Below are 20,467 nucleotides of genomic sequence, written 5' to 3'. Positions count from 1 at the left end.
TGTCTTTTAGTCTTCAAACCAATAACAAAAAAGGGATATGAATGTAAGCAAAGAAAGCACTCCAACTTGAAATTTCCCTACGGTGAAATGATGTTCAGAAAAACATCGGCTAACATATTAATGTCTCATTGTTGCATAGACTTGGTACTCTTTGGCTGGATCATATAAAAATCAGAATGCTAGGTAGCATCATTAGACCATAAAAATGGGTGACCTTAGGCATAAGATACCTATTGGTCTTATCACTCAATTTTATTCTCATTTTAAGTGTTTTAACAAAAGGTTGAAATTGTAACTCAAATCAGATTCGCATGTAAATGCATTAAATTATAACAACTTTAAGAATTCCCTGTGACTATTCAAGTTAAACTTCAGTTTTGGTTTATCTGTACATGCATTCTCATAGCTCAAAAATAAAAACAGAAAACCCTGATGGAAACTAAATAAACACTGCTTCCAGACAAAAATCAGTTTCACATTTTGATCCTTCTCACATTATTTTTACTTGTCCTTTCCCTCCTTGACCACCACCTACCACGTCAGTCAATTTCTTGAGAAGAATGTAATATTGACTCTAACCCCCCCAAAACAAAAAACAAAAAAAACAACAAAAAAACCCCACATCCTTCCTGTGATGTTTTGTCTGCAAATTCCAGGCTGTCTCAAAAAGCCAACAGGGATTCCCAAAAGTGAAGCACAAACTGGGAGCTTTTTGCTAATATACTCTTGATCATGTACTGTATCTTTTTAAGCCAAGAGCTAGTGAGAAATAAGAAGACATTAGCTCATTCTTAGTCACTTCTCTACTTCGGCCAACCTTGGCCAGGCCACCTCTTTGAGCTTTGGATACCCCAACTTAAAAAAAAAGAGGTGGAGTATACGATTTCATAAGATTCTCTAAGTACTCTAAGACTCCTATTACCTAAATCTAACTGATGAGCCAAAAGCTACTAAGATTCAAAATTTTATTTCTGAACTATAACATGTGCTTTAGGAAAAACACAGTTGTGTTTTTTGGGGAAAAAAAAATTGCGCTTTTCCATATTGGAAGATCAATTTTGTAGTAGTGATCTATCAAACATGGCAAGGTGGGACTGTGTACCTTTATAGGAATATCTGAATGCAAAAACCTGATTGCTCCTCTGTGATCCACTTTTTTCATCCATTTTAGAAACTAGTGTACAGGAAGAAATGAGAATTCAGAAACTACACCAGATAAAACTGTGAAGGCCAAACTCCCCTTTCTGATGGCTAGCCCTCTAAAACAAAGTCCAGAGACGGACCCCCAAATAGCCTCTTTTTAGAGAGACCATTATACTTGAGCACATTTTAAGTGTGCCTGGAGCAATCCTGACTTCAAAAGCATCCACAAGTAAATTATACATTAATTATAAGCATTTGGCTTCTTTCTGGGAAGACCACCTATGTAAGTGCTATTATACAATTGTACTTCTGTCCTTTGTTAATTATGCTCCTCATGCTGATCCCTAACTACTGGTCTGTAGGTGTTGCTGAAAAGACTGTACTCTGGTCTCTGTGAACCACTCAGTGACATGAAGTTGGGCCATAATACCGTTGAAGAGTACAGAACAACCCAAAACACTTCATAGCCAGTTGCAAGACAAGTACAAATAGTAGGAGGCAGATTCATTATCAGTAGGCAATTAACAGTAGGCAACCAGAAGTTCTATCACATATTCAGGCCAAGAGCAGTATCACCTTGTACCTCAGCCTATTTTTTTGGCCAAAGAAAAATACTACTCACTTCTCTTAGCATAGCATCTATTAGTGGACTGTAGGTGATGTTATTAACTTATCGGTACCTTCAGAATGTGCCCAGTGAAAAGCCTAAAATAGTGTCAGTCTAAGACAAAAGTCAATGTTAGGTAGACAAATGGAATACTCCTTGGGAAAGGAAAATAGGCAACACGGGATAAATAATTCAAAACACAAAATGGAAGAGGGCAAAAGGAAGGCAAGACCACTCCAAGTGGTAAGTTGCCTGGTCTGTTAGTGCTTTGACTCACCCCTACAACCCGCACAGAGGATTTGGAGAAGTCAGACTATCAAAATCACTCCTAAAAAGACTCGAGACTATTGCCACATTTTCAGTCCATTCTAAGTTGTGAGCATAAAGCCCCTAATCAATTCACACACGCACTATCATTTCTCAAGTTCAGGACAGCTTGGGCCAGTTTACCTGCATCCAGGACCTGTGTTGCATCAGGCTGTGGCTGACACCCTTTAGAGTCTGTGACTGTTGTACATGCAAAAGAATCAAAATCCACTGTGAGGTCTTGCACATTTCTTTCATTGGCATTATCAAAGCTGTTTTTGCCATGCAGCTGTTTAAGATGTTTCCTCAAAACTGGCTTATGTGCAAAAACCATGTCACAATAGTTACACTTATGGGGCTTATCTCCACTGTGAAGGTTAAGATGATCCTGTAAGGAACACTTCTGAGAAAAGGTTTTCCCACAGATCTTACACTGGAAAGGTTTAATGCCGGCATGCACACGCATGTGTCGATGAAGGTTGCCTTTCTGAGTAAAAGTCTTGCCGCAGAGTAGACACATAAAGAGTTTGTGCATTTTTAAATGGTTGGCGTAGTTCTCCAGGTGACGAAACACCCTGGTACACTTTGGACACTGGTGATGCCACTGTAGGCCTTTGTCTACACCTCGAATATTAGGCCCAAAGACATCTTTTGAGGCCATGATGATATTATCACTGCCTGCGTAAGAAAGGGCATAATTGTGGAGATGGTTTTGTTCTATTTCACTTACTCTGTTTTCCACAGTTGAATTTATCAGGGAATGCTGGGGCTCTGATGAATGTAAAGCAGTGGGTTCAGAAGAAATAAACTGGTTCTGATCTTTTTTACTTCTAACCTCGGATACATCCCCAATAGATTCTACCTTAACAATCTGAATATCACTGTCCTCCATATCCATACTGTCTTCAGATGGATGAACACAAGGTGAATCCTGCTTTGGGGAGCCTCTGGCATCTCCCTGCTGTTCTTTTGACTGGGGAGAAGCACTCTGCGGTTCACATCCCTCTTTACTATCCATTGGTTGTTTTGGCTTTATAAACTTCCACAAGGCCTGCGTGCACCGCTCTACAATGTGGCTCATCTGAAGAAAACTTGCCGCAGTCAAGTAATTGACCAGTTCCATCTCAGGGAATTCCAGCACACCACTATAACAGGATAAGAGCAATTGTCTCCCCACTTCGGAACTCTGCAATATGGAGATTTTCACCTCTCTGGAATCATTCAGTAAAAACTGGTCTCTTAGGAAGGGGGAACCTGCAGCAAACACAATTTTATGCCCCTGTACCTCAATATCATCTATGAGAACTGTAACATCACAAAATTTATTCTCTTCTCTTAATTTGTTCATTTTTTGTAACATTGAATCTCCATAATTTTCAAACTTGAAGTGAAGGAGATCTGATCTTTCAGACATTTTGGCAGACCTAAAGAACAGAAATGTAAAAAGGATGAATTTAAGAAAATTCAAACAATTAAGAAACCTGGATTTTTCCTTCCAAAAACAAATCTGTGTTGACATATCTCTGTGTATGTATCCAAATGAAATTTTCCTTGAAAGAGGAAGCTAGTGTGACAGCTTTCAAAGGCTGTGAAAAATTATTCCATATCAAGTATCAATTGCACCTAAGGAGTAGACTTGTATCACTGTAAATAGTTTGGCATCCATTCAACTTCTTAAGATACTCAATACAAGAATAGTGCTTGCTCTAAAAGCATTTTTTCCACTCCTCAAATGAGAATTCTATAGGGTTTCAAAAACGTACTAAAAACATCCCAACAAGTAGCAAAGTAACTTTTTTTTTTTTTTTTTTTTTTTTTTTTTTTTTTTGCATGATACCGTCCGTGAACCTGCTTCTTCAAAGGCAAAAAAGAAGAATCTCCCTTTGCTTTCTACTTTAAAGAACTGTAGTGACTTGGGCGCCTGGGTGGCTCAGTGGGTTAAGTCGCTGCCTTCAGCTCAGGTCATGATCTCAGGGTACTGGGATCGAGTCCCGCATCGGGCTCTCTGCTCAGCAGGGAGCCTGCTTCCCTCTCTCTCTCTCTCTACCTGCCTCTCCATCTACTTGTGATTTCTCTCTGTCAAATAAATAAATAAAATCTTTAAAAAAAAAAAAAAAAAAAAGAACTGTAGTGACCTTGCTTGCCCCATTCCTGGGTAAACACTCTTCTATTTAAAATGATGTGCATTTATTCATACAAGCATTTCTGCAATAAACAGAAAGTAACAGACTTAAAGGGACAATGTTTAGACAGTGTCAAAGGAACAAGTCTTTATCCTGTGCATTTTGGACAAATCTAAACTCTCAAGCAGCATTTCTTGATATAGAAAGTAAATTAAATATTTTATATAGAAAAACCAGATGAGCCACTTGGTAGGAATCTGAGCAGGAATAAAGTCAATCAAATTAATAGCTTATAGATTCTGTTTTTTTCTTCTTTACTCCTCTTTATCCATCATTACTCATCAACTGGACTACTAGAACAGGATCATAAATGCTTCTTGGGTTCCAGCTTCTATTTCCTCTAATACAACTTCTACACCACATGTTAACTTTCAAAAACACTGGATCTGACTAGATGCAACCCTGCCTAAAATCCTTCTGTGACTTCATCCAGTTGTCTCCTGGATGAAGACTAACCTTGGAGTATAAACTGATGAAGTAAACCTAATAATAATTAATTAAGGTAAATAATAATAATTAAGGTAAACATTGGGATAACTATTCAGCCACGGATAAGGTGTCTGCCAAACTCTTTGCCTATCTGTCCCTTATATAGCAATTCCTCTGGAGAAAGTTTCTATGTTCTGATTCTATACTCCCTAAATGATTTTCTGATAAATTGGCTTCCCATGTTTCTCTCCAAAGGGAAGGATGAAATGGCTATGTGAACATGATAATTCCAGTCCACCAGTCATTGTAAAAATAATAAACTGACATTCTGTTTATACACCAGTCTCATGTGAGTGACATCAGTAGGTATATCAGCTCTAGCCTTGAAAAACAGCTCTACAAATTTAGTGCATCAAAAAATTCACCTTGAACTTTGTGCATTCATCAACTCCATAGTTGAGAGTCACAAGAGATAATCAGCTGTAATTGATCTAATATAGATCCTGAAGATTAATCTTTATAATCTTATCTTCTATAACAGTGGCTTACCAAGGCTCATAGAACCCAGCTCCTGAAGCAAAGTCCAGGTCCTACAGTGCTCAGTGCCTGGTGCATGACAGCACTCTATTGACTCCAGGCCTTAGCTCAGTTATTTTCTTTCTTTCTTTCTTTCTCCCTCCCCTCCTATCCTCTCCCCTGTCCCCCTTCCTCCCTCTCTTTCTTTCTTTTCTTTCTCTCTTTCTTCGTTTTAATATTTTATTTATTGGGGGAGGAGAGATCACAGAGGGGGAAGGAGAAGCAGACTGGCCGCTGAGTGGAGTGCCCGATGTAGGGCTTGATCCCAGGACCCTGAGATCATGCATGACCTGAGTCAAAGGCGGACTCAACCAAATGAACCACCCAAGCACCCCAGCACAGTTACTTCTTTAGTTTAAAATACTACTCCTAGTCATTTCTGACTGACTTTCTTTTCCTTCCTTCCTTCCAAGTAATCTCCACACCAAATGCAGGGTTCATACTCGTGACCCCAAGAGCAAGAGTGGGATACTCTCAACTGAGCCAGTCAGGTGCCCCATCACTCCTTTATTTCTTGAGATGCCCCTACCTAATGTCTTAGACTGGAACAGTTGTCTCTACTGGACCCATAGTATAGCACCTTTACAATAACATTCAGAATACTTTATTAAGTACTTGTTCCTTCTCCTCCAAACTGCTAGCTTCATGACATTAGAGGGAAACATCATCTCACTCAATGAGGCTGATGCTGGAAACCTGCATCTTCTACGGCAAAACACTTCCCTTTTGCTTCAAATTCTACTTACTGCAGCCACATTACCGGCCAGGACCCTCTTCTGTTCAAACTGCTGTATCTTCCCCTAAACTAATATTGTACTAAACACACAGGAGGTGCTCAGTTTGTGTTTACTGGACCTATAGAATTTGACAGTGGAAGGAAGAAAGAACTGCTGTTGAAAATCTGTAAAAGCATTACAAGTCTGAGGCCCTGAGAGCCTAGAAAGGAATGAAAATGGGAATGCCGAGTAAGGAAAAATAATAAAATATTTTGAAGAACTTGGTAATTGACTAGATACAGAAAATGAGAGGAAAAAAAAAAAGGAATGTATAAAGATTCCAAACTTAAGAGTTCAGCTGAATGAAACTGGTGAAATGTAGGAAGGAGAACTGGCATGGTTTATTAACAAAAACAGACATGCAGAAATTATAAAGCTTTTCCTTTGTATGGCATTCTGAATGCACGGGTAATGAATTATCACAATAAAGATGAGAAAGGAAGGACATACAGAAGCAAATGCTGTATGAAAGAAAAGATGGTGAATATCAAATAAAAAGGAAAAATCTAGGAGATACAAGAAACATATTAATAAAGAAAGCAGCAAAATTATATAATCACTGGTTAGTTTGAGCAATTACAGTGGCCTCATACATTCATTCTGGCAACAGCGAATGCCCGAATTTATAACCGTAAGTTATAAAATTGCCTGTGCTTCAAGTGGCCAACAAAAGGGGCATTCTTTTTTTAGAGTTTAGCTTGTCCTGAGTCTACTCTCAGGTCAGTATTTTCTGACACACACCCAACAATGATCATTAATGCCTTCCATCTATAGGATGATAATACTCAGAGTGCATTAGATAACTATTCTCAAGGGTAATTGTTCCTTGGAGCTTCAAAGATGAGGAGCTGGAGTACTTCTATCAGTCTCAAGAAACTTAACAGCAGGAGCAGCCCAATAGGTATGTACCCCAGGAAAGTGCTTGCTTTGATTTCTCTGATACAGTCCAAGAATATGAGGAAAATTTGTTCTGTTTAAGAAGTTTTGCCTAGTATGTGTCAGTATACTGCCTTTGATAAACTCTTATTTCTGGACCACACAGTTTATCCCTTTAATTGATTCCTGCCACTAGTTTCTCTTTTCAATACAATATTAGTTGAGGGCAAGGACCAAGTGGTACTTTATACACAACTCATTCAACAAAACCAGCAGAATAATTAACTCTTTAATGTCCCCTGTAAAATTATTATTGTGCTATGGAAGAGAGGCCCTTCATTATCACCATATTCTCTTTTGAGTGTTCTGGGAGAAAATTCCTTTCTAGCGTTTGTTACCAAAATAGATTTGACAGTGTAAACCCAAATTTTATTTATTTATTTATTTATTTATTTTTATAGAGAATCTTTTTTTTTTTTTAAAAGATCTTATTTATTTATCAGAGAGAGAGAGAGGGAGAGAGCGAGCGAGCACAGGCAGACAGAATGGCAGGCAGAGGCAGAGGGAGAAGCAGGCTCCCTGCCGAGCAAGGAGCCCGATGTGGGACTCGATCCCCGGACGCTGGGATCATGACCCGAGCCGAAGGCAGCTGCTTAACCAACTGAGCCACCCAGGCGTCCCTAAACCCAAATTTTAAACAATTTTTTTTTTTACTTTAAAAAAAATGTCAAAATGAAAAGGAATGATTGTGTTTCTTATAAACCGGTTTAATGAAAGAAAAAGGATAGCTAATCTTTACTGAATCCTTGCTATGTCCAAGGTAAAGTGCTAAGTGCTTTACCTAAATTGACCCACCTAATCCTCAAAATCTCTAGGAGGTAGGTATTATTAGCATCCCATATTGCATATGAGGAAGCCCAATCTTGGAGGATATAAGTAACTTACTCAACTTATGAGAGGTGGAAAATATTAAGTGTTAGAGCTGGAACTTGGGCCCAAGCTACCTGATGCTAAAGTCCATGTATGAAACAACAAGACTAGCTGAAGTTCTACCTCATGAATAATGTTAACTATGTAACTGTTCAGACCTCCCTCCTCATATCCATTCAGCTGTACATTTAATGATTTTCATACTTTTCTGTATTGAGTTACGCTTCAACAAAAGGTTTATGTTTCAAAACAGAGTAGGATATAAGGCCAAATTTGTGTCAAGTCTAGAGGACTTCAACAGTAAGCCTTTTATGTAATAGTCATATTCTTTTTTTTTTCTTTTAAATATTTTATTTATTTATTTGACACACAGCGAGAGATCACAAGCAGGCAGAAAGGCAGGCAGAGAGAGGGAAGCAGGCTCCCCGCTGAGCAGAGAGCCCAATACGGGTTCCATCCCAGGACCCTGGGATCATGACCTGAACCGAAGGCAGAGGCTTAACCCACTGAGCCACCCAGGAGCCCCTGTACTAGTCGTATTCTTGATTGCAATTATTCCCTTATCTTTGTTTTACATTTCTCACCTATTTTCACTTTGTTATTTTTCAATCTTTTGTGTATTTATATTTGTATACTAAGTCTGAATACCATTTGCAAATAACCATAATTCTAAGTACAGTAGCAGTTATTCATAAGTTTCATAAAAATCACTCACATAATTCTAGATTATAAAAGAGCTTTGAGTAACTGAAAGGAAAGAACTTAATCAGGTAGAATAGAGACTTGGTCCCACATTCTGTTGATCCCTCAGAATGACTTCCAATTCTCTCTCTTTATTCCGTCTGTCTTTGCCATGGTTCAAGCCCTTATCATCTATTGCCTAGATGACTACAATTAAAGCTGAATAGTGCTGAGTTTCTTTCAGCAACTTTTTTTTTTTTAAAGATTTTATTTATTTGAGAGAGAGTGAGAGTGAGCATGAGCAAGGGGATGAAAGGGTTCTTATATACATTCTTTGATTTCATACTTTTTTAAAAAAAGATTTTATTTATTTGAGAGAGAGAGCAGAGCAAGAGAGAGAGAGAGAGAGAGGACATGAATGGGGGTGAAGGACCAGAGGGAGGAGAAGCTGACTTGGGACTCGACCCCTGGACACTGGGATTGTGATCTGGCAATCTCCCAACTGAGCCACCCAGGTGCCCTGATTTCACACTTGTTATCTTTTCCCTTTATTATTATTATTATTATTAAAAGATTTTATTTATTTATTTGACAGAGAGAAATCACAAGTAGATGGAGAGGCAGGCAGAGAGAGAGAGGGAAGCAGGCTCCCTGCTGAGCAGAGAGCCCGATGCGGGACTCGATCCCAGGACCCTGAGATCATGACCTGAGCCGAAGGAAGCGGCTTAAACCACTGAGCCACCCAGGCGCCCCTATTTTTTATTTTTTTAAAGATTTTATTTATTTATTTGACAAAGAGAGATCACAAGTAGGCAGAGAGGCAGGCAGAGAGAGAGGGAGAAGCAGGCTCTCCACTGAGCGGGGAGCCCAACAGGGGGCTCCATCCCAGGACTCTGGGATCATGACCTGAGCTGAAGACAGAAATTTAAAGGAGTGAGCCACCCAGGTGCCCCTATTAGCAAGCTGTGAATGACCTATTTATCAAACATTGGTGTAATAGGAATATTTTCACTTAAGACCCCTTTCTCTTTGTTATATTTATACAGTTCTTTCATAATTATCTCCGTAACAAATGTGCCAACTAATCTGAAAATTCCCCTCGTTCAAACAGGAGTAACCAAAAAGGATCAGTGGATGTTCTAAGTTGGACAATGTTTACTGCTCTGCTACAGGTAGTGAGAAAATATCAAAGTTTCTTATTCAAATACCTCTAAATATATGGAAAAATTTTCGATTCCACATAATAAACTCCCAAAGCTATTTGTCAGTCTTATTTTGTCATCTACCTCATAGAAATAACCTTACCTTTCAACTTAGCACTCATAATACCTGGAAATGTTTGTTTCTCACTAACACCATACTCCATTTCTCAAAAAGGTTGTATTACATCACAATCTTTCTCTCTACAAACTTCAATCTCTTTCTTCATTTGGGTAACTTTCATGACACTACATTGTCCAAGTTATCAAACTTTTGTTTTATTACTTTTAACTGTAAGTCTAAAGTTCTCTTTCCCAACCATCTTCCACTTACTACTGAAAAAGTTTAGTACTTTTTGATTCTCCTTCCTTCCACTTGAAAAATAATACTTCTATATGCCTAGCCCCAGAAAATATAAGCTATGTTTCTTACACATAAACTCTACATGTTGTTTGGCAACTTTTTTTTTCATTTATTATTTCGACAGCTATATATGTTGAATATAGATCTAGTTCATTCTTTCAAACTGTTGTAGAGAAATGGTCAAGTTGCTTAACTACTGGCCTCAGCTTTCCATCATTCTTTTGCTTGTTTGCTCTTCAAGGATCCAATAAATTGTGTAAAGGTAAGTATATCCTTCAAAGCTTAGTCCTTGATTTTTTGCTGTTTTTTTCAAGGCTTACTCCTCCGAAAGCCCAACTGGTTTCTCAATGTTTTGTTTACATTCTCTATTAAAAAAAAAAATCCCTAAATCCCCATCCTTATGGCCAACCTTAACCAAACTTAACTTTACCTCAGGTTACTCAACAGTACCTGCCCTAGGCTACTATTCTATCACTTGAGATGTGTGACACCTAAACTCCTTGACCATCCAAAACTCAGTAAGTAAAAAATAAAAATTAATGGAGAATGGCTCTGAGAACAGTGGACATGAAGGCAAGGATACCTGTAGTACACTATTACTCTCACAGATCAAGATCGAAATAATGAGGGCTTGAATACTGACAACAATCATATGGATACAGAGAGGAAAACAGATTTGAGAGATATTTCAAAGGACTTGGTGACCAAGGTGGGGTTAAGAAAGGACAGTTTAAGATGACTCCAAGACCTCTGATTTGAATGACTAGATTAATTTGACACAGTGTCACTCATTAGCTAAGGAATACTGGAGGGGATGATCATCTGTCTGGTCTTAAAGTGATGAGCCGGAGAATCTTACATGACATGATGGGGAAGATTCATTAGCTAGCTGGATAGAGACTGAATTTAAAGAGACTTGATTAAAGATAGTAAGTGATAGATGAAAGCATGGGATAAATTGACCTAATTGTGAAAGGAACTGACCTAAAGTGGCATTGATTGGAAGAGGATATAAGACAGAGGGAAATAAAAAGCAAATATGTAATATAAATATACACCCATTACTTACCTTCTCAATTAGGATCTCTTTCCAAGCCTTCCATTTTTTAATCAATGAACCTATCTTTTCTTAAAATTTTCCCACTCCTTTCACTACCATATTCAGTCACTGCTTAATGCAGTGGATAAAACTATGGATTCTGGAGCTATACTTCCTAGAAGGAAAATATTGCTCAACCACTTACTAGCTGTGTGACCCTGGGGCAAGTTACTTAACCCCTTCTGTGCTTCATTTTTCCCATCTGTCAAATAGTAATACTTCATAGTGTTGCTATGGAAAATTAAAAATTAAATTATTGTTTAAAAGAGCTTAGAACAGTATCTGGAATGTGCTTGATAAGCATTTGTTAGGTGAAGAAACAAATAAAGCCTGCCAATTTTCTTTGTGAAACACTTCACATGTATATATAGCCTTTTCTCATTCTCATTTAACACCAAACTAGTTGAGGTCTCCATTATTTCATAAATTACACCTCATCACTCTACTAAACTTGCTTTTTAAAAGGTCTCTAAAGATCTCTCTCTCTCTCTTTTTTTTAAAGTAATCTCTATGCCCAACATGGGGCTTGAACTCATGATCCCAAGATCAAAAGTTGCAAGCTCTACTGACTGAGCCAGCCAGGTGCGCCACTAATGATGTCTTACTACAGAAACGCAGTCTTCCCCCCCATCCCTCAATCCCGAAATGCTCTGCACAAATTGTCCCATTGGACCCTTCCCCAAATTCCCTTCTCTTGATTCTGGGTCTTCTTGGTTGCTGGAACCCTATACTTTTATACATAATCCCCTACCTCTGTTTTTGCTATCCCACCAATTAATTCCTCTTTTTGCTTCATAAATGCATTCCCCCCAAAATATTCCCATCTTTCTCAATACTTCCTTCCTGATGCCAAACATTACCACAGCTTCCACTTACCTCTAGCCACAACACTGAGGTTAAGCTGCAGATTTGCATTTCCAACTCTATAGTGGACAGTTTTATGTGGCTATTCCATTATACCTTTAATTCAACATGTCAAAAAAATATTTTTTGTAATTTACTTGTAATCTTGTAATTTACTTGTCAACTTGTAATCTACAAGTTTATGGTTTTATTGCTGATATTAGCATCAACATTCTCCAAATGTCAAAGGCCAAAAACCTAGGAAGCAGCTTTGTTACATCTTTCTCCCCCAGCATTCAATTTATTATGGAGTTATCATACCATTCACTTGAGCATACTTCCCTTCTTTCCAGTAACACTGTCATAACTCCATTTCAGGCTTCCTTAACTAGGCTAATTTCATTACTCCTTCAAAAGAATTTCCAGGAAGAGTACCTAGACATTAATTGAAGAGTCCGTATCAGCTTAGAGACATTTCTTTTCTATAAGCTGACTTCTAGAACATTGCTTTCTACATTGCAAATCTGACTATGTATGTCTCCCACTTAAAACTCTTTTAAAACTACCCAACTCCTTTAGGATTAAACCTTTCACTATCTGGACCTCAGCCTACTTTGCCAGATACTATCTCCTCCTACACACAAGAGCCCCCTACTTCCTCCTCTTCACTGCTCAGTCATTCCTACAAAGCTCTGCGAACTGTTCCTTCTGCCTGAAGAGCTCTTCTCCACTTTATCCTCTGCAAGAAGTGTAATTCAGACGTCACCTTTCTTCAGCCTTCCCTGCAACTGCCCGTTGGGTAGTTCACACATACATGCCTGATACAGAAATCGCAGGAGCAACTATTTGTTTATACCTGGCTCCCAAACTTGACCCTGGAATACTGAAAGGGTATCTTAAGAAGCCCCAGTACCTAGCATAGCGCCAGGAATAGGAAAGATGCTGTGGACCGGCCAATCTGGGGGAAACCCCGGCAAAAGGGTAACCTAAGTCAGCACGCATAGTGAATCCAGCGGGTTGGCACCGAGGCCTTGCCAGGGGCTCCTGCACTTCCTACAAGATGCCAGAATCAGGCGTCCAAGCCAACCACTGGGCTCTCAGCTGGAGTCCCAGGAGGAGGTCCCTGGGGCACAGTTCTGCGCCCCATTCCAGACGCCGGGAAGAAAAAGGGGCGGGGCACAGCGTGGGCCGGGCCAAGGCTTCCTTAAGTCCCACCGGGCCTAGGCCAGCTCCTCGCCCCCATCCCAGAGCAGGTCCCGGCCAATCCAGGGCCCCAAGGGGGCTCCCTCTTGAGCGACCCCGTACCCCTGCCCGGCGCTCCGGCCGCCTCCGCACTTACAGACCCGGGGGAAGGCCACCGTCTGGATCCGGCACCGCCAGGAGCTCCGGCCCCTCGGGGCTCCGGGAAGGGGGAGGGGCAGGGAACCCGAGCCAAAGGGGGACCCAACGGAACCGGAAGGGCAGCCCTCGCCGGACAAAACAACTTCCAGGTCCCTTGGTCCTCTCCACCAATCGGAAGAGTCGGAGGGTGACGGAGCCCGGAGAGGGACCCTGCGCGCGGAGGGAAGGGAGCAGAGTATCTGGGAGTGGTGTTGCGAGAGTCTCGCCGTTGACCCGGAGCTGTGGCGGTTGTTTCGCGTCCCGGGCTCAGGCCCTGCGCGCTTCGCCGCTTTGGAGCCGCTCTTCTAGAGCTGGGCCTCCGCCGCCTGCTGCGGGCGTGGGCTTGAAGGGCACCTCCGCACTTAAGCCTTGGTAAGCCCCTCCCGCCTAGGGATGTGGACTCGCGAAGCTGGGGCCCTGAAGGCAAAAGGTGGTGGACTCCTCCTAGCTTTTGGAAGTTGCTGTTTCCCAGAGAGCTCTCTCATCCCGGTGGCTTCTGTCACTTGCACCGTGCTGACCATTCAGAAATCACTCACGCCATCCGGAACTGGTCTCTTGAGCTCCAAGGCGGATGCCCAGAAGACATCTCCAGTTGGTTGTCCCAATCTTAATGTACCTTAATTATCTCAAGTTCGTTTGCATTCCTGCTTCTTATGGCCTGTAGTCCTTGTATTGGTAAACGGCATCATCCGCGCAGTCCTGCCAACCAGAAAACTTTATCATCATTCTGGAGTCCTTTCCTTCTCCTTGCCAATTCAGTAGCTCCCTGGGCTCTCCTTTTTTTTTCTTTTTTTTAAACCCCCCTTGGGGAGAGGGGTATTATGGTGGTATAACAAAGTATTTATAATTTTAATCATTTCTAAATGTAAAGTTCGGTGACATTAAGTACATTCGCACTGTTGTGTAATAGTCACCACAGCTGTACCCAACTTCATATTCTTTTGTAGGTGGATATCGTTTTTCCAGCACCGGTTCTTGAAGACTGTTCTTTACCCTTTGAATGGTCTTGACACCTTTGACCATATATGTGACGGTTTATTGCTCTCTGTCCTCTCACCTTTGAGGAAGCGTGAGTTCTTCAACTTCATGCTTTTTCAAGATTGTTTTGACCCTTTGAAGCTCCATATAAATTTGAGGATGACCTTTTACATTTCAGAGAAAAAGGATGTTGTAATTTTGATCTTGTGTTGAATCTGTAGATCACTTTGGGATGGCATTGCTGCTTTAACAAGTTTAAGTGTGACTTCCTGTGAATGCAGAACGTCTTTCCATGCATTGAGGTGTTTATTAATTTCAGCAATGTTTTCAGGCTCTCAGGGTATTTAATTCTTTTTGATAATATTGTAAATGGAATTGTTTCTTCATTTCCTTTTCATAGTTTTCATTGTTTCATTGTAGAAACACCAGGTTTTTGTGTGTTGGTGTTACACCCAGCAACATTAACTGAATTTTTGTTTTTGCTTCAGTAGCTTTTTTGTGGGTTCTTTGAGATTTTCTCTCCATATAATCATGTTGTCTGTTAATAGAGATAGTCTTACCTCTTCCTCTTCACAATTTGCTTTTTATTTCTTTCTTGTCTAATAATCTTGGCTAGAATTTCGAGTACAGTGTTTAATAGCAGCAGTGAAAGGCGACATCTTTGACTTGTTCCTGATCTTAGAGGGGTACCTAAATTATTGAGTATGGTGTTCAGTGTGTGTTTTTAACAAATACCTTTATCATGTTGAGGAATTTTCCCTCTAAAATTAGTTTTATGAGGTTTTATTATGAAAAGCATTATAGTTTGTGCAGAAAAGTCTGCATCCATTGAGATGATTGCGTGTTTTTCTTCTCTTGGTTTTCATTTATGTGATATATTGCATTGATTGATTTTATGTTGAACCACCCTGCATTCCTGTGATAAATCCCACTTGGACATGGAGAATAATCCTTTTAATATGTTGTTGGATTTGATTATCTTAAATGTTGAGGATTTTAGCATCTATATTCATAGGAGATACCAGTCTATAACTTACTTACGGTTGACTTTATCTGGCTTTAGTATCAGGATAATGAGGATCTCATAGAATGAGTTAAGAATATTTCCTCTCTAATTTTTTTGGAAGAATTTGAGGAGGATTTGTGTTATTCATTTAATGTTTAGTACATTTCGGGGCACCGGGGTGGCTCAGTGGATTAAGCAGCTGCCTTTGACTCAGGTCATGATCTCAGGGTCCTGGCATAGAGAACCACGCTAGACTCCCTGCTCTGAGGGGTGTCAGCATCTCCCTCTTCCTCTGCCTCTCCTCCTGCTCATGCTCTCTCTGTCTCTTTCTCTCTCAAATAAGTAAATAAATCTTTAATAAATAAATAAATGTTTGGTACATTTCACTGGTGGTCATCTGGGACAGGACTGTTTTTTTTTTTTTTCCGGGAGTTTTTGATTACTCACTTAATCTCTTGTTATGTGTATGCTGAGATTTTCTATTTCTTCTGAATCAGTTTAAATAGCTGGTGTGTTTCAAGGAATTTGTTTTCTTTTCTAGGTTACTTAATTTGTTGGCTTACAGTTGTTCACAGCATTGTTTTATAATCCTTTTATTTCTAGAATGTTAGAAGTGATATCCACTTTCTGATTTTAGTTGTTTTCATAAAGATCTGTTGCTTTTTGTTGTTTTTTTTTTAAAGAAACAGGTTTTGGTTTCATTGATTTTTCTCTTTTTTGTTCTCTAGTTTATTTCCACTCTCATCTGTTTTCTTTCTTTCCCTCTGCTAGCTTTAATTTTTCTTGTTTTAAGGTATAAAGTTAGGGTATTATTTTTGAGATCTTTCTTCTTTTTTAATGTAGCCATTTTCTTTCTTTTTTTTTTTTTTTAAGATTTTATTTATTTGACAGACAGAGATCACAAGTAGACTGAGAGGCAGGCAGAGAGAGAGAAAGAGAGAGAGAGAAAGCAGGCTCCCTGCTGAGCAGAGAGGCTGATGCGGGACTCGATCCCAGGACCCTGAGATCATGACCTGAGTCGAAGGCAGCGGCTTAACCCACTGAGCCACCCAGGTGCCCCTAATGTAGCCATTTTTAATTATAAATTTCCCTCTAATCAGTGCCTTCATTGCATCCTATCAGTTTTGGTATGTTGTGTCATCATTTTCATTTGTTTCTAATATATGGTCTAATTCCCTTTTGCTTTCTTCTTTAACCTATTGGTTGTTTAAAAGCATGTTATGTAATTTACATTTATTTATGTTACTGATTTCTGACTTCATTCCATTATGGTTGGAGAAGATACATTGTCTGATACCTATCCTTTAAAATCTATTGAGGCTTGTTTTGTGGCCTAATTATATGGTCTGTCCAGGAGAATATTCCATGTGAATGTAAAAAGAATGTGTATTCTGCTATTGTTGGGTGGACTTTTCTGTACATATCTGTTAGGCTTAGTTGGTTTCGCATGATCTTCAAGTTTTCTGGTCATTTTTTCTTCATATATTTTGATTTTTCCAAAGTTCATATAACTGTGATCATACTAGGAGTACTTCGCCTTCCATGTCTGGCTTCTTTCACTTAACATCATCCCTTAGAGATCCATCTGTGTGGTCGGATGTATCAGGAGACTGTTCCTGTCAGTTGTTGAAGGGTACTGCTACAGTGCATTTATCCATGCAACTTCTATCTGGTTGTTCTATTCATGATTGAAAGTGGAGTACTGAAGTTTCCAACTGTTATTGTAGAACTTTTTATTCTTTCCTTTAATTCTGGTCATTTTTTCTTCATATATTTTGAGGGTCTCTTACCAGGTATATTAATGTTTATAATTTTTTTTAAGATTTTTTGTTTGACAGAGAGACAGTGAAAGAGGGAATACAAGCAAGGGAAGCAGGAGAGGGAGAAGCAGGCTTCCCACCAAGCAGGAAGCCCAATATGGGGCTCGATCCCAAGACGATGTGGGCTTAATCCCAGGACGCTGGGACCATGACTTGAGCCAAAGGCAGACGCTTAATGACTGAGCCACCCAGGCACCACAATGTTTATAATCTTTATATGATCTTGCTTCATTGAACCTTTTATTAATAAATAGTGTCCTTCTTTGTCTCTTGTAACCAGTTTTTTGGATTTACAGTCTATTTTGTATGACATTAGTATAATCACCCACTCTCTAAGATTATTATTTATATGGAACTTTAAAAAAATATATTTTTTAAAGTAAGCTCTTGGCCCAACACGGGAATCAAACTTAACAACCCTGAGATAAAGAGTTGCATGCTATACTGACTAACGCCAGCAGGAGCCCCTGCAATAGCTTTTTAAAAATTCTTTCACTTTAAACCTATTTGTATCTTTGGGTCTAAAGTGAGTCTTTTCTACGGATGTTGGAACTTTTCTTTTTTTTTTTTTAATCCATTCTGCTCATATCTTTGATTGAAGAGTTTACACCATTTACATTTTAAGTAATTACTGCTGAGGATGGGTTTATTTCTGCCATTTTGCTATTTCTTTTCTATAGGCCTTTGTGCCTTTCATTTCTTTTATAACTGTCCTTTTCTGTGTTTGATTTTTTTTAGTGAAAAGTTTTAATTCACCTCTTATTTCCTTTCGTGAATATTCTATAAATATTTTCTTTGTGGTTGTCATGGGAATTGCATTTAACACCAAAGAGTTATAACAGCGTAATTGAATTGATACCAACTTTAATAGCATACAAAACCTCTTGTATAGCTCTGCCCCTTCTTTCTGTTATTGATGTTACAGATTATGTCTTTATATATTCTCTGCCCAATAACATAGATTAATATCCTAATGCACTTGTCTTTTAAATCAAAAAGGAAATAAAAAGGGGAGTTACAAATTGTAATTATAATAATACTTACTTTTATAATTCCCCACACAATTATCTTTACTAGAGATCTTTATTTCTTCATATGGCTTCAAGTTACCGTTGAGCATCCTTTCATTTCAACCTGAAGGATTGCCTATAGCACTTCTGATGGCCAGGTTTATTGGCAAACTCCCTTAGCTTTTTAAAAATCAGATTATTTTAATTTCTCCCTCGTTTTTTTAAAGATTTTTTAAAAAGATTTTTAAAAGAATTTATTTATTTGACAGACAGAGATCACAAGTAGGCAGAGAAGCAAGCAGAGAGGAGGAAGCAGACTTCCTGCTGAGCAGAGAGCCAGATATGGGGCTCAATTCCAGAACCCTGAGATCATGACCTGAGCCGGAGGCAGAGCCTTCACCCAGTGAGCCACCCAGGCGCCCCTCCCTCATTTCTGAAGCACAGTTTTGCCAGATACAGAATTCTTTATCAAGTTTTTTTTTGCTTTTTGTTTTTTGTTTTTTTTTTTCCTTTCAGCACATTGATTATAATGAACCTACTGCTTTCTGGCCTCCAAGGTTTATGATGAGAATTTGGGTGATAATCTTATTGAGGCTTCTTTGTATGTGAAGAATCACTTCTCTTTTGCTGCTTTCAAGAGTCTCTCTTTTCTTTGGCTTTGTACAGTTTGATTCTTTTTTTTTTTTTTTTAAGATTTATTCATTTGGGGAAAGGGCGCAGGGTTTGAAACATGGCGGACGACGTGGACCAGCAACAAACCACCAACGCTGTAGAAGAGCCCCTGGATCTCATCAGTCTCAGCCTGGATGAGCGAATTTATGTGAAAATGAGAAATGATAGAGAGCTTTGAGGCAGATTACACGCTTATGATCAGCATTTAAATATGATATTGGGAGATGTGGAAGAAACTGTGACTACTATAGAAATTGATGAGGAAACATATGAAGAGAAATGTAAATCAAAAAAATGGAATATTCCGATGCTTTTTGTCTGGGGATGGTGTTTTACTAGTTGCCTCTCCATTAAGAGTTGGCTGAAACAAAGAAGTTTATCGTGTCTGAAATATAGGAGTTTTTGTATGATTGCCTCTTTAAATGTAGAAGACATTCAAAAGAGAAACCTGTGTAAATTTTGATATTAAGAAGTGACCAAGGATTCTTCCACTCCTGAAATGAGTTGATTTACAGATAACTCAAAAATTCTTAAGCTAACGGGGCACCTGGGTGTTTTAAAGCCTTTGCTTTGGGCTCAGATCATGGTCCCAGGGTCCTGGGATCGAGCCCCACATCAGGCTCTCTGCTCGACAGGGAGCCTGCTTTCTCCTCTCTCTCTGCCTATCTCTTCTGCCTACTTGTAATCTCTGTCTATCAAATAAATAAATAAATCTTTAAAAAAAAAATTCCTAAGCTATTGGGGCACCTGGGTGGCTCGGTGGGTTAAGCCTCTGCCTTTGGCTCAGGTCATGATCCCAGCATCCTGGGATCAAGCCCCGCATCGGGCTCTCTGCTCAGCAGGGAGCCTGCTTCCCCCTCTCTCTCTCTGCCTCCCTCTCTGCCTACTTGTGATCTCTCTCTCTGTGTCAAATAAACAAATAAAATCTTTAAAAAAAAATTCTTAAGCTAACGGGCATTTTAATTTTTTTCCCAATGCTTTCAATAAATGTGATTGCCAAGATGCAGAACTCTTTTCAGGAATTAATTTGTTCTGTTGTTTTCTCAGACAATTTCTGGATTTGTTTTTCTTTTAAATTAAACTTGATGTTTCCTTTTTTGATACATTAAAAAAAAGATTTATTCATTTATCTTAGAGAAAGAGAGACAGTGTGCACCAAGTGCAGGAAAGGAGGGAAAAGCAGGGGGATAGAGAGAATCTCAAGCAGACTATGTGCTGAGTGTGGAGCCCTATGTAAGGCTCAATCCCAGGATCCTGAAATCGTGACCTGAGCAGAAATGAAGAGTTAGACCCTTAACCAACTGAGCCACCCAGGCGCCTCTGATTTTTTTTTAATTAATTTATTTTTTTCAGCGTAACAGTGGCGCCTCTGATGATTATTCTTTCTCCCCTTTCTCTCTTCTTCTGGGATTCCCACAGTGGTACGTTTCTCTTGATAGTGTCCCACAGATCCCTTAGACTCTATTCACCATTCACATTTCTTCTTTTCTTTCTGTTCCTCAGATGTAGTAGGAAGCACAAGGAATCCGTCTCTCTACCTAGACAACAGTTGTACTGGCAGAAACTGAAGTAACTATTTTGGAACTCTG

At 39.3% G+C, this 20,467-nt stretch overlaps 1 protein-coding gene and 1 pseudogene across 2 annotated transcripts; one reads left to right on the top strand and one right to left on the bottom strand.

The window, feature by feature from the left end:
• Positions 1-206: 206 nt before the first annotated feature.
• On the bottom strand, positions 207-13,764 carry ZBTB26 (zinc finger and BTB domain containing 26). Of its 2 annotated transcripts, none has more exons than XM_059410858.1 (2): positions 13,356-13,764; positions 207-3,480 (listed from the first exon to the last, which is right to left on the bottom strand). In XM_059410858.1, exon 2 carries the CDS (start codon positions 3,468-3,470, stop codon positions 2,145-2,147), a length of 1,326 nt encoding a protein of 441 aa, XP_059266841.1. In that variant the 5' UTR covers positions 3,471-3,480; positions 13,356-13,764; the 3' UTR covers positions 207-2,144. The 2 variants fall into 2 exon arrangements, with proteins under 2 accessions (XP_059266841.1, XP_059266843.1); XM_059410860.1 differs by having other exon boundaries at positions 13,352-13,651.
• Positions 13,678-20,375, top strand: LOC132024443 (U6 snRNA-associated Sm-like protein LSm3; annotated as a pseudogene).
• The last annotated feature ends 92 nt before the right edge of the window (positions 20,376-20,467 follow it).

The sequence above is a fragment of the Mustela nigripes genome, chromosome 9 (assembly GCF_022355385.1).
Source record: "Mustela nigripes isolate SB6536 chromosome 9, MUSNIG.SB6536, whole genome shotgun sequence".
NCBI lineage: Eukaryota > Metazoa > Chordata > Mammalia > Carnivora > Mustelidae > Mustela > Mustela nigripes.
Note: the sequence above shows the minus strand (reverse complement) of the source record. Positions and strands in the feature narration are given on the sequence as shown.